This window comes from Aquarana catesbeiana, linkage group LG13, assembly GCF_042186555.1.
Source record: "Aquarana catesbeiana isolate 2022-GZ linkage group LG13, ASM4218655v1, whole genome shotgun sequence".
Lineage (NCBI taxonomy): Eukaryota > Metazoa > Chordata > Amphibia > Anura > Ranidae > Aquarana > Aquarana catesbeiana.
The window spans coordinates 73424285-73436902 of record NC_133336.1 but is presented as its reverse complement, the minus strand read 5'-3'; the positions used below and the strand labels follow the sequence as shown (position 1 = coordinate 73436902).

The following is a 12618-nucleotide window of genomic DNA, read 5'->3' as shown; positions in this document are numbered from 1 at the left end:
TTTTTTTTTTTCTCCTGCCTCTAAACACTCCTCAATGTTAGCCTGTGGGTCTGTGTTGCATGCATTTATAGAGGCGGGGCATTTGGAGGCAGAATAAACCCACATCCAGTGTTTTCAGGAGCAGCAGTGTTTTTTTTTTTTTTTTTTTTTTTTTTTAGATTTAGATTTTTATGGATTGTCAGCTCCCGGGGTAAGGCCAGTAATTTTCGCCCCCTAACTCACAACGGAGCACCCAGTCAATAACTTCAATGTAATGCTGTTACATCAGGGTTACGGGATGGCCAGAAAGAGTAAGGCTGGCAACAGATGGCACTGGTAGGTGACGCTGGCTGGCACTGACAGGTGGCACTGGTTTGGAACTGACAGTTGGCACTGGTTGGCTTAGACAGGTTGCACTGGCTGGCACTGGTTTGGAACTGACAGATGGCACTGGCAGGCATTGGCAGGTGGCAGGTGGCACTGGTTGTCACTGGCAGGTGGCACTGGTTGTCATTTGCAGGTGGCACTGACAGATGGCACTGGCAGGTGGCACTGACAGGTTTCACATTGAGCCGAGTGTAACTGTGTGTGAAACTGACAAGTAACGGAGGAGAGAGGAGCTGTCAGAATTGAGCTTCATGCCGGGGGTGGGCAGGACCCGGCCGGGGTGGGAAGGACCCAGCAGCTATCAAACACCAGCCAATGATTGGGCTGCTTAAGAAAAGGGGTGGGGCCACATACACGTAGCGGCCCACCCAGATCCCATCCCATCCCATTGGCTGGTGTTTGATAGCTGCTGGGTCCCGCCCGGGTCCCGCCCGGGTCCCGCCCACCCCCGACATCAACCTCAATTCTGATAGATCCCTCTCTCTTTCTCCTCTGTGTTGCGTGTCAGTTTCACACACTCAGCGGCTCTGCCAAGCATCAAACGCCGCGCTGAGTGTGGAGAAGGGAGGAGGAGCGGCAGCCAATGTTAAGTATCATAGCACTGCATGTCTGGGGCATCGGAGTTGCAGTGAGTGGGCTGGTGGCAGCCTAGGCACCAGGGTGTGGTTTCTGGTCGTCATGGTGACCTGGGGTTTGTGGAGCCCTGTGCTAGGCGCATCAACCACTTGGGCTTTTATTCATTTCAATGGCCAGAATTAATATACTGGCCAGTGAAATTGATAAACGCTCAAGCGTTTGCCACTCCTAAACGTGCTTGTGAAAAAGCAGCTTCTCCTGCCAGTAAGAAGAGCTGGGCAAATGTTGGCGGTGGTCCCCTGAGCTGCAGGCAGTCCAAAGTTCTGTTTTCTTGAGTCTGTTCAAGTGGATGTAAACCCGACTTTTTTTTTTTATATATATATCATACTGTAGAGTATAAGATTTCCTATCATTTGAGCCCAGTCTTGCCACACAGAGTTAATCCATCTCTGAGCAATCCTCTTTTATTGTTTAGTGAGAAAAATCTTGACAAACTGAGAAAAACTTTGTCAAATCCTCCCCCTTGCTGTGAGTGACAGGTGATTTACATGTCATGCACTAGCCTAAGACACAGGCATTATTTTGGAATTCCCTCCCACTCCTTTCTTCAGCAGCTCTGCAAGGATTGGCTGTTCCACACCTCAGCATGATTTGGCATGCTGAAGTCATGTGGTTACTTTCCTGTCTTTTCACTGGATGTTAGAGATCATAGCAGAAGTTCAGTGTTAGAAATACACAGGAGAAAATGCATATTGACAAGGGGAGTGTAGAGGGGGCGGGGAGTCTACTGACATCACGGCTCCACCCACCGAGCTCCAGACAACAGACCCACCCACAGAATATGCAGATTTTCGGGTCTAATAACAGACAGAGGGGAGACATTTGACAGGTAAAGATACATGCAAGAGGCATGTATATCCTTATAGATAACCCCTATGGCAGTAGTTTAGAAAGTATGACATTGGGTTTACATCCACTTTAACTTTTGTTGCTATGTTGCCCACCCCACTGTTGGACTGCTTTTGAACATCCTGATGGTCTAAAAAATGTCTAGCCCAAAATTTCTGTGTTTATGGATAAAAAAATAAATGTCTGCTTTCAGTTTGGTATCTTTAGTGTAACTTTAAAGCACCCAATACCTGTCTTCTTGATTCTGGTAGGATAACAAATGATGCCCGAGAAGATGAGATGGATGAAAATCTACAGCAGGTCGGGAGCATCTTGGGAAATCTCAAGTCTATGGCTTTAGATATGGGTAATGAGCTTGATTCCCAGAACAAACAAATTGACCGCATTAATGAAAAGGTAAGAGTCTTCTGTGCTGCACTGTTTGGTAATGTTTTCAGCTTTTGCACACAGGCTTAACTGTTAGAATTCTTTTTTGTATGCAGTATTAATCTTCTTGTATTGAAAAGCGAAACAATAATGGTTGTAGTAAAGGGAAATTTTAATATACTGTAAACGCGCATTCCACTTTTTTTGTAAAATAAAGAACTGTAGCCTGGATCAAGGGTAGGCAGCTCTTACCAATGGCGAAAGCAACAAAAAGACTTACACCAGGAGGGTGTTTGGCTCACAGCGCATCTATAAGTCTGGGGACTTATAGACCCCAGATCTCGCTGTAAAGAGGTCCTGTCATGCCCTATTCCTATTACAAGGGATGCTTACATTCCCTGTAATAGGAATAACTGTGATCAAGAAAAAAATAATTTAAAGGGAAAGTGTAAAAATAATAAAAAATCCCCTCATGCTCGCACGCAAAAGCGAACGCATATGTAGGTCGTGTCCGCATATGTAAACGACATTTAAACCAGGCATGTGAGGTATTGCCCTGATTGTTAGAGCGAGAGCAATAATTCTAGCGCAAGACCTCCTCTGTAACTCTAAACTGGTAACCTGTAGAAAAAAAAAAAATTTAAGGCGTAGCCTATGGAGATTAAGTGCCGAAGTTTGGCGCCATTCCATGAGTGTACTTCATTTTAAAGCGCGACATGTTTGGTATCTATTTACTCTGTGTAACATCATCGTTTCACATTATACAAAAGAATTGGCTAACTTTACGGCTTTGTGTTTTTTTTTTTTTTTTTTTATTCATTAGTGTTTTTTTTTCTCCCAAAGAAATTGTGTTTAAAAAAATTGCTGCACAAATACAGCGCAACATAAAAAATTGCAATGTCTGTCATTTTATTCCCTATGGTCTCTGCTATAAAAATATTTATAATGTTTGGGGGTTCTGAATTTTTTCTAGCAAAAAAATTATGATATTTACATGTAGGAGAGGAATGCCAGAATTTGCCCGGTATGGAAGCGGTTAAATACATGTTTTATGTTCACAAAAAAAAATATGAGATCCCAGTGGAAGAAGAGGAGGCCTTGAAACGTGTCCTACGACCCCACTTTTACAGGAGACCACCGTCCACTAAGTGCTGTCCTTGGGATTGAGCGAGATGAGCTGGAGCAGAGAGCTTTGGCAATCAGCCTACCTCCATCTGTCAGCTGGCCACACAGTGAGCCAGACACTGGCTGCTCATCCATCCTTTCCTTGTGACTGTGTTGAGTGGGCTCTTTCTCGTGGATTACAATATTCATTCTCTCACATTTTATTTTGTGAATATAGAACATGTCATATTTAATTACTTCAGCCCCGGAAGATTTGGGTGTTCAATGACCAATCCGTTTTTTGTGATACAGCACTGCGTCACTTTAACTGACAATTGTGCAGTTGTGCAATGCTGTCCCTAAACATAGAGCTTTCTTTTGGTGGTATTTGATCATCTCTGCGGTTTTTATTTTTTGCGCTATAAACAAAAAGAACGACAATTTTGAAAAAAACACAATATTTTGTACTTTTTGCTATAATAAATATCCCCAAGTTTAAAAAAACAAACTAATTTTTTCCTCCAGTTTAGGTCGATATGTATTCTTCTACATATTTTTGGTAATAAAAATCGCAATAAGCGCATATATTGAAAAATAAATATATGTGTATGCGCTAAAGGCTATAAATACGTGAACAAAGAATATAATAAATCTATACAATATTAAAAATTATTATAAATTATAAACAGTGTCACACACCTGTGAAGAAAGTGACTATAATCCACAATTGAATATATGAAAAATGGTAACATGCACCATGCAAAAAAATGTGAGAAAAAAAAAAAAATCCTTTAAATGATTAAAAAAAATATATACCGTATTTATCGGCGTATAACACGCACTTTTTTCCCCTTAAAATCAGGGGGTGCGTGTTATACGCCGATCCCCTGCGATCCTGACCTGTCGGAATTAAAAAATCGCTGACCGCGATTTGAAAATGGCGCCGAAATACACAGTGCCGGTCCTCGGCTCTTCTCGGCGGCTTTCGGTTTCACTCGAGCGCCGCCCGAACCTAGCCGAGTATACTCGGCTAGTTTCGGATAGCTCCGCTCACCGTCCGAGTGGAACCGAAAGTAAACGAGAGCCGCAGAGAAGAGCCGAGGACCGGCTCTGTGTATTTCGGCGCCGGTGGCGCCATTTTCAAATCGCGGTCGGCGATTTTGAAGCTCACAGGCTTCAGCAAGGCTGGACTGGGGCGAGGCTGGACTGGACACTGGGGAAGGCTGCACTGACATGGCTGCACTGACATGGCTGCACTGACATGGCTGCACTGACATGGCTGCACTGACATGGCTGCACTGACATGGCTGCACTGGCAAGGCTGCACTGGCAAGGCTGCAATGATGGGCATTTAAATGTAAGTTTTTTTCCCTTCAACTTCCCTCCTAAAAGTTTTTTTTTCCTTAAAATTCCCTCCTAAATTGAGGTGCGTGTTATACGCCGGTGCGTGTTATACGCCGATAAATACGGTAAGTGCTACTTGATAAATAAAGTGTCCCCCAGATGAAGGCACGTATACCCTGTGCCGAAGACGCGTAGGGGAGGGGCAGGACGGAGCTTTCTACACACAGACAGGCAGAGGATTGAACACCGCACCGCACGCCACAGGATTCATCTTTATTGCATGTTTTGGATAGGATGGTGCACTGACGCACCCAAGCATTGTGAGTACCCTCCTAGAGGGATTGTTTTTAGGGCTTTTCAAATAAATTCCTGGCGGTATTATGCTATGAGTCTCCTTTCTTTCATATATGTCACCATTTGAGTGAGATACAGATCATCACCAGCATACCCTGTGTGAGCCCTGGAGTGGCTCTAATGCGTGTTTTGACACTGTTTAGCTACTGTGTCACACGCTCTAAGGTGAGCGCATTATCCATTGGGGGTCCACTGGAGAGCACTGCAGCATGCCCTAATGTGCACATCTCATAAGAAGAGCATGAGGAATATTTAGCACTTTTTCAAAAAAAACAGCATGAGGATTGCCTGCTATTTGTTTGGACACTATTGTGCACTTTGATTTATATACTCTTATGAATGGCTTGGACTGAGATATATTCATTTGTATGAATTGGTTTTGGACACTTTATTTATCAAGTAGCACTTATATATTTTTTTAATCATTTAAAGGATTTTTTTTTTTTTTTCTCACTTTTTTTGCATGGTGCATGTTACCATTTTTCATATATTCAATTGTGGATTATAGTCACTTTCTTCACAGGTGTGTGACACTGTTTATAATTTATAATAATTTTTAATATTGTATAGATTTATTATATTCTTTGTTCACGTATTTATAGCCTTTAGCGCATACACATATATTTATTTATTTTTGGCATATACACGGTATGGAATGTGGTTAGTGTGTGCAGCTGAATTAGGTTCATTTATTCACACTGAAGGCATTAACCCATTTGTGGCTCACAAGATTTTAGCACTATTTTAAGCGCATATATTGGTTTGCGCAAAAGTTATAGCGTCTACAAAATGGGGGAAAGATTTATGGCATTATTATTATATTATTATTATTATTATTATATATATATATATATATATATATATATATATATATATATATATATATTAAAAAAATTTTTTTTTTTTTTTTTTACTAGTAATAGTGGCGATCAGTGATTTTTATCGGGACTGCGACATTATGGCGGACTGATCGGACACTTTACACTTTTTTTGGGACCATTGATAATTGTACAGCGATCAGTGCTATAAAAATGCACTGATTACTGTTGAAATGTCACTGGCAGGGAAGGGGTTAACACTAGTAGGGGGGAGGGGACTGACTAGAGGAGATGACAGATCGTTGTTCCACGATATGTCTCTCCTCTCCTCGCAGAACAGGGATTTGTGGGTTTACACACACACGTCCCTGTTCTGGCTCTCGTGCCCGGCCAGCGGTCATCCCGACCGCCGGCCACATACATCGGCACCTCCGCAGTGCAGCAAGTGCCTGCTATCCCCGCTTAAAGGGACCGACGTACAGCTACGATGGTTTGCGGGAACGTGCCGACCTGCCGCAGTATAATGACCACGGCTGGTCGGCAAGCGGTTAATAAAACTCTTTGATCTTTTTTACTACACCAGAGGTCTGCGCTGTTTTCTCACTTGCCTAGCTTTACAGACTTACCTCTGTGTTTGGCCTCCTCTAGCACGGACAGCCATGCAATCATTCTTGGCTGCTCTGTGTTGGCACTTCTAACAACCAAAAAATAAAATAAAATTATCCTTGTCCAGCCTAACACAAGTACAAGGAATGATTAATGATTGTAAATCTTTTCCTCAGATTTAGACTTGTTTATGAAAGCGGACAGGACAATGTAATCTATTATACTAATTGCAATAATGCTCCAACTTTCTTATTTTAATGAGACTTCTGCCAAACGAATGGGGGTTTTTCGAGCATGTTGGTTGGCTAATGCCCATGAGAAAAGTTTTACCATTTAAAGGGGTTGTAAAGGAAGGTGTTTTTTTTTTTTTTTTTTTTTAATCTTAATGCTTTCTATGCATTAAGGTTTAACCGTTTCCCAACCGGCGCACGCCGATGTACGTCGGCAGAATGGCACGGCTGGGCAAATGGACGTACAGGTGAATTCCCCGCCGTGCCATTGCGTGCGCGCCTCCGTGAGTTGGGTCGCGGGTCCCGCGGACCCTATCACTGCGGGAATACCCGCGATTGCCTCACGGAGAGGACGAACGGGAAGATGCTGATGTAAACAGCATCTCCCCATTCTGCCTAGTGACAGTGTCACTCGATCTCTGCTCCCTGTCATCGGAGCAGTGATCAGTCTAGTGACACACACAGCCCATCCCCCTACAGTTAGTAATCACTCCCCTAGGACATACTTAACCCCTCCCCGCCCCCTAGTGGTTAACCCCTTCACGGCCAGTGTCATTTACACAGTAATCAGTGCTTTTTTAATTGCACTGATCGCTGTATAAATGACAATGGTCCCAAAAATGTGTCAAAATGTCAGACATGTCCACCATAACGTCGCAGTCACAATAAAAATCGCTGATCGCCGCCATTACTAGTAAAAAAAAAAAAAAAAAAGATTAATAAAAATGCCATAAAACTATCCCCCATTTAGTAAACGCTATAACTTTTGCGCAAACAAATCAATAAATGCTTATCGCGATTTTTTTTTTTTTTACCAAAAATATGTAGAAGAATACGATCGGCCTAAACTGAGGAGGAAAATTTTTTTTTTATATATATTTTTGGGGGATATTTATTATAGCAAAATGTAAAAAATGTGTTTTTTTTTTTTGTTTTTTTTTTCAAAATTGTCGCTCTTATTTTGTTTATAGCGCAAAAAATAAAAATCGCAGAGGCGATCAAATACCACCAAAAGAAAGCTCTATTTGTGGGAAAAAAAGGACGTCAATTTTGTTTGGGAGCCACGTCGCACAACCGCGCAACTGTCAGTTCAAGCGACGTAGTGCCGAATCACAAAAAACGCTCTGGTCAGGAAGGGGGTAAAATCTTCTGGGGCCGAAGCGGTTAAAAAGCCTTCCATGTGCACTAGCCATGTGCCCCTAATACTTACCGGAGCCCCATCTCTATCTAGCGATGTCCACAAGTTCCTCTGCCGTCCGGGACTTTCCCTGATTGGCTGAGACACAGCAGTGGTGCCATTGGCTCCCGCTGCTGTCAATAACAGTTGGCCAATCAAAAGAGAGGAGGTGGGGCCGAACCACAGCTCCATGTCAGAATGGATACAGGGAGCTGCGGCTCGGGTGCCACCGTAGCAAGCTGGTTGCTGTGGGGGCATTCAACGGGAAGGAGGAGCCAGAAGTTCCAGCCAGGGACCCGAGAATAGAAGGATCCAGGCTGCTCTGTCCAAAACCACTGCACAGAGCAGGAAAGTATAAAATGTTTATTTTATTAGAAACAAAAACAAGACTTTACAATCACTTTAAGCTCACTTTTTAGCAAGTTTGAGCCCCGACGGTTGTACTTTCTGAGGTATCCCCTTCTCTCCCAGCCTGACTCATCTCCAGCAGATCATGGGCACTCTCTGGAGAAAACTGAATCATATCGTCATGCTGCTGTCATGGTCAACCTTTGTCTGAATATGGAATTTGAGTAAAGTGTATCTGGGCAAAAAAACAACAAACACATAGGCAGTACATCTCTGCGACATAAGCACATGGTTTGTCCCATTAATCCTTTACTACCTACCCTTGCATCCTTTTAAAAGCCCACCTTTGTCACTGCACATATGTCTTATGTGGCTGAGAGGAGGTTGAGGATGCAAGTACCGAAAAACATCTGTTGATCTGCCAGAAATGCCCTCTGCTGCTAAGCCCTATTATAGGATGACAACACGCAGCTTTTATTTGTAGACTGAAAAAAAAATCTTTCAGACTTTAACCGCTTCAGCCCCGGAAGATTTGGCTGCTGAATGACCAGGCCATTTTTTGCAATTCGACACTGCGTCACTTTAACTGAGAATTGCGCGCTGCACCCAAACAAGATTGACATCCTTTTTTCCCCACAAATAGAGCTTTCTTTTGGTGGTATTTGATCATCACTGCGGTTTTTATTTTTTGCGCTATAAAGATAAAAATGCGACAGTTTTGAAAAAAACACTATTTTGTACTTTTTTGCAATTTAATAAATATCCCCTTCTTTTTTTTTTTTTTTTTTTTTTTTTTTTTTTTTTTACTCATTTTTTTTTTTTTCCTCAGTTCAAGCCGATATGTATACTGTTTTCATCGGCATATAACACGCACTTTTTCCCCCTGAAAATCAGGGGTGCATGTTATACGCCGATAGCGTACCTTGGAGAAGGAGGGGGGCACCGCCGAATCACCGAGCCGACATGTCTTGTTCACTAGCGCCGCCGTAATCACCAAGCCGACATGTCTTGTTTACTCGGCTCTGACGTCACACACATCCCGCCTCCGCCACTGGCATTAGACCAGTGTTCTGTCAATCACAGGAGCTGGTCAGATGGCGGAGGCGGGACGTGTGTGTGAGAGAGCCGAGTACTGTAAACAGAAGATGATGGCTCGGTGATTCCAGCGGCACTCGTCCCCCTCCTGATTTCCTGCACTGCATGAGAGATGGTGAGGTTGCAGGTAGGCATCAGGCTGCATTGGATGGGCGCAGATCAGGCTTCAGATGGGCATAGAGGCTGCATATGGGCATCAGGCTGCATTGGATGGGCGCAGATCAGGCTTCAGATGGGCACAGAGGCTGCATATGGGCATTAGGCTGCATTGGATGGGCGCAGATCAAGCTGCAGATGGGCACAGAGGCTGCATAAAGGCTGCAGATGTGCACTAATCGGGCTGCATTGATTGGCACTGACCATTATTTTGCTTCAAAGTGGTTTATTTGAAAAAAAAAAAAAGGCTTTTTCCTGAAGCTTCCCTCTTAAATTGGGGTGTATGTTATATGCCGACGAGTGTTATACGCCGATAAATACGGAACTTCTAGATATTTTTGGTAATAAAAATCGCAATAAGTGTATATTGATTGGTTTGCGCAAAAGTTATAGCGTCTACAAAATAGGGGGTAGATTTTTTTTTTTTTTTTTTTTTTTTTTTTTTTAATTATTACTTTTTTACTAGTAATAGCGACGATCTGTGTTTTTTTTTTTTTTTTTTTTTTTTTTATCGGGACTGCGACATTATGGCGGACAGATTGGAAACTTTTGACACATTTTTGGGACCATTGGCATTTTATACAGTGATCAGTGCTATAAAAATGCACTGATTACTGTAAAAATGTCACTGGCAGGGAAGGGGTTAACTGTGTTCCCTCTCTTTGTTCTAACTGAAGGGATGGGACTGTCTAGGGGAGATGACAGATCGCTGTTGAACACACGATCAGCCTCTTCCCCCACAGAGAACCGGGCTCTGTGTGTTTACACACACAGATCCCAGTTCTCGCTGTATCACGAGCGATCGCGGGTGCCTGGCGGTCATTGCGCGCGCCGGGCACTTGCATGGGCTCCGGGGGCAAGCAGTGGGTGCACGCGCGCCCCTAGTGGCCACAGGGCGAAGCGACGTAACATAACGTCGTCTCGCCTAGCTGTGCCATTCTGCCGCAGAAAAACTGCGGTGGCTGGTCGGCAAGTGGTTAAAAAAAGGCCTGGATTCTTTCCTAAATGTACACAATATAACTGGGTACTAACAACATTTTATAGGTAAAGTTGATCCAGGGAAAATGCGATTTGCCTTTCAGGGGATCAGGAAGGAATTTTTTTTCCCCTGCTGGAGCAAATTGGTTCATGCTTTGCTGGGGTTTTTTGCCTTCCTCTGGATCAACTGTGTATATGGGATTGTATTTTTTATTTTATTTTAATTCTTCTGGTTGAACTTGATGGACTTTGTGTCCCTTTTTTTTTTTTTCTTCCAACCTGACTATGTAACCGAGTAGTGTTGCAGTTTTTTCATTTGCCAACTGTACCTGCATTGCTTATTCCTAACATTTTATAAAACAGACTTTTAAAAAGAAATTGTTAGCAGCTTTTGTTTGTAAAGGGATGATCACTTTAATGTTATCAAATATCTTCTGCAGATACTATTTTTAAATGTAAACAAAATGCAGTCTGCTCCTTGAGTAGCATGTAAATGTGTTACTTTAAAGTATAACGAAAGGCAAAACTTTTTTAGTTTTGGATAGAGTGGAGAGGGATTAGAAACCCCTGTCAGTTTTTATTGCTGTCTGTACTAGGATTAGTACTCTCTATTTGTCCTGTTTACCAGTATTACTAAAAGTGAAGGTAAAAGAAAATCCCAAATTTTGGGTTGTCTCCAGAAAAGTAATCATCAAGCGGAAATCTTCCAGTTCAGAACACCATTTCTGATGACCTGAGGGTCCCCAAGTGATCCTCCTAATTTTCAGGGATTTCCTCTCACTTCCTGTTATGAGACAGGAAGTTAAGGGAAATCTCAGGAATGGGAGAACTTAAAAAAAATCTGACAGGGGTTCTAACCCTTCCTTATTGTATCCAAAATGGGGGAACAAAAAGTTTTGCCTATAGTTTTACTTTACATTTTACTAGCCCTTAATTTTTACAATTTGAAGCTTGTAGTTCATCAATAATGTGTTTTTTTTTTTTTGTTTTTTTTTTTTTGTTTTTTTTTTTTGTTTCAGGCAACTTCTAATAAAGACCACATTGATGAAGCCAACAAGAAAGCTAAGAAACTTATTGAATGAAGAAACCAACAGAAGTCTTCCCCTCTGGGACTCTGCTAATGTAAACTGTAATGTACTTAAGTAAAACAGCACAATATCACAGATAAAGGGTTTTAGGGGAGGAATCGGCATGAGAATACATCCTGATGCTGTGTCCCGTTTATTGTATCCTCACGAAGGGTCCTATCACCTCTTAAGCTATCATGGAGCAAAGTAGACATTTTCCCATTTTGCAAGCAATAAATGCTGTTCAACAGTTCTAACACAAATTACAACTTTCCTAATGTAAATACCCATGACCTCCTTTTTTAATTTGGCTGCTCTAGGTTTTATCTAGGCTCTAAGAAGGATCCTGATTCAGTGTTCAGATTTCAGTGCATATATTTTTCGTTCCTTAATAATGACTGTTTTGGATAGAACGTTTTAGGGAGGGAATCCGCTTGGGAATCAATCCTGATGCTGTGTCCGATTTGTTGTATCCTCATGAGGGGACCTGTCACCTTTTAAGTTATCATAGAGCAAAGTATGTGTTACTGTTTTATCATTTTTGCAAGCATTGGACACTGTTCAACTGTTCCGTTTTAAAACATACTTTACAACTTTCAACAGTTAAATACCCGTGACTTCTCTTTTAACTTGGCTCTTATCTAGGCTGTAAGGAGGATCCGGAATCTGTTTTCATACACATATCAGTGCATATATTTTTCTCAACAGCTTGTTCCTTGGTAATGCCTATTCCGGGATATTAATAAGTCAGGGGTTAACCAAAATCCTTTAAAGGAGGATGTGGTGGTCTTATTAGTATTGTGCAATTCTACAGAAGTTTGTTCTATATGCCATTATCCAAAGAGAGTCCAGCCTATTTGTTTTTAGTGTCTGTTTCCTCATTTCCACATATACGTGCTTTTCATCAAAGCTGCATAGTGTTCTTCATGTACTATTTGAACTTGTTACTAAACCCAGAACCTGCATTCACTATATCTGGCATCCCACAGTACACAACATGAAAATGCAATTATTTTAGTAAATATAAACTGATAAATACCTTTTCTCATGAGCAGTATATAGCAGTCTTGTGACTTCTATCAGTAACTGGTAAAGATTGTAGGGGGAGTTTTCATACTGTACTG

General features: G+C 42.0%; 1 protein-coding gene across 2 annotated transcripts in view; it reads left to right on the top strand.

Annotated features, from left to right (window-relative positions):
* SNAP23 (synaptosome associated protein 23) overlaps positions 1–12091 on the top strand; it is a 95449-nt gene extending 83358 nt beyond the window's left edge. For both annotated transcript variants that reach the window (XM_073610817.1, XM_073610816.1), the window contains exons 7-8: positions 2103–2247; positions 11447–12091. In XM_073610817.1, coding sequence (XP_073466918.1) covers positions 2103–2247; positions 11447–11509 — 208 coding nt within the window. In that variant the 3' untranslated portion in view covers positions 11510–12091. The remainder of the gene's footprint in view (positions 1–2102; positions 2248–11446) is intronic.
* Positions 12092–12618: the final 527 nt, after the last annotated feature.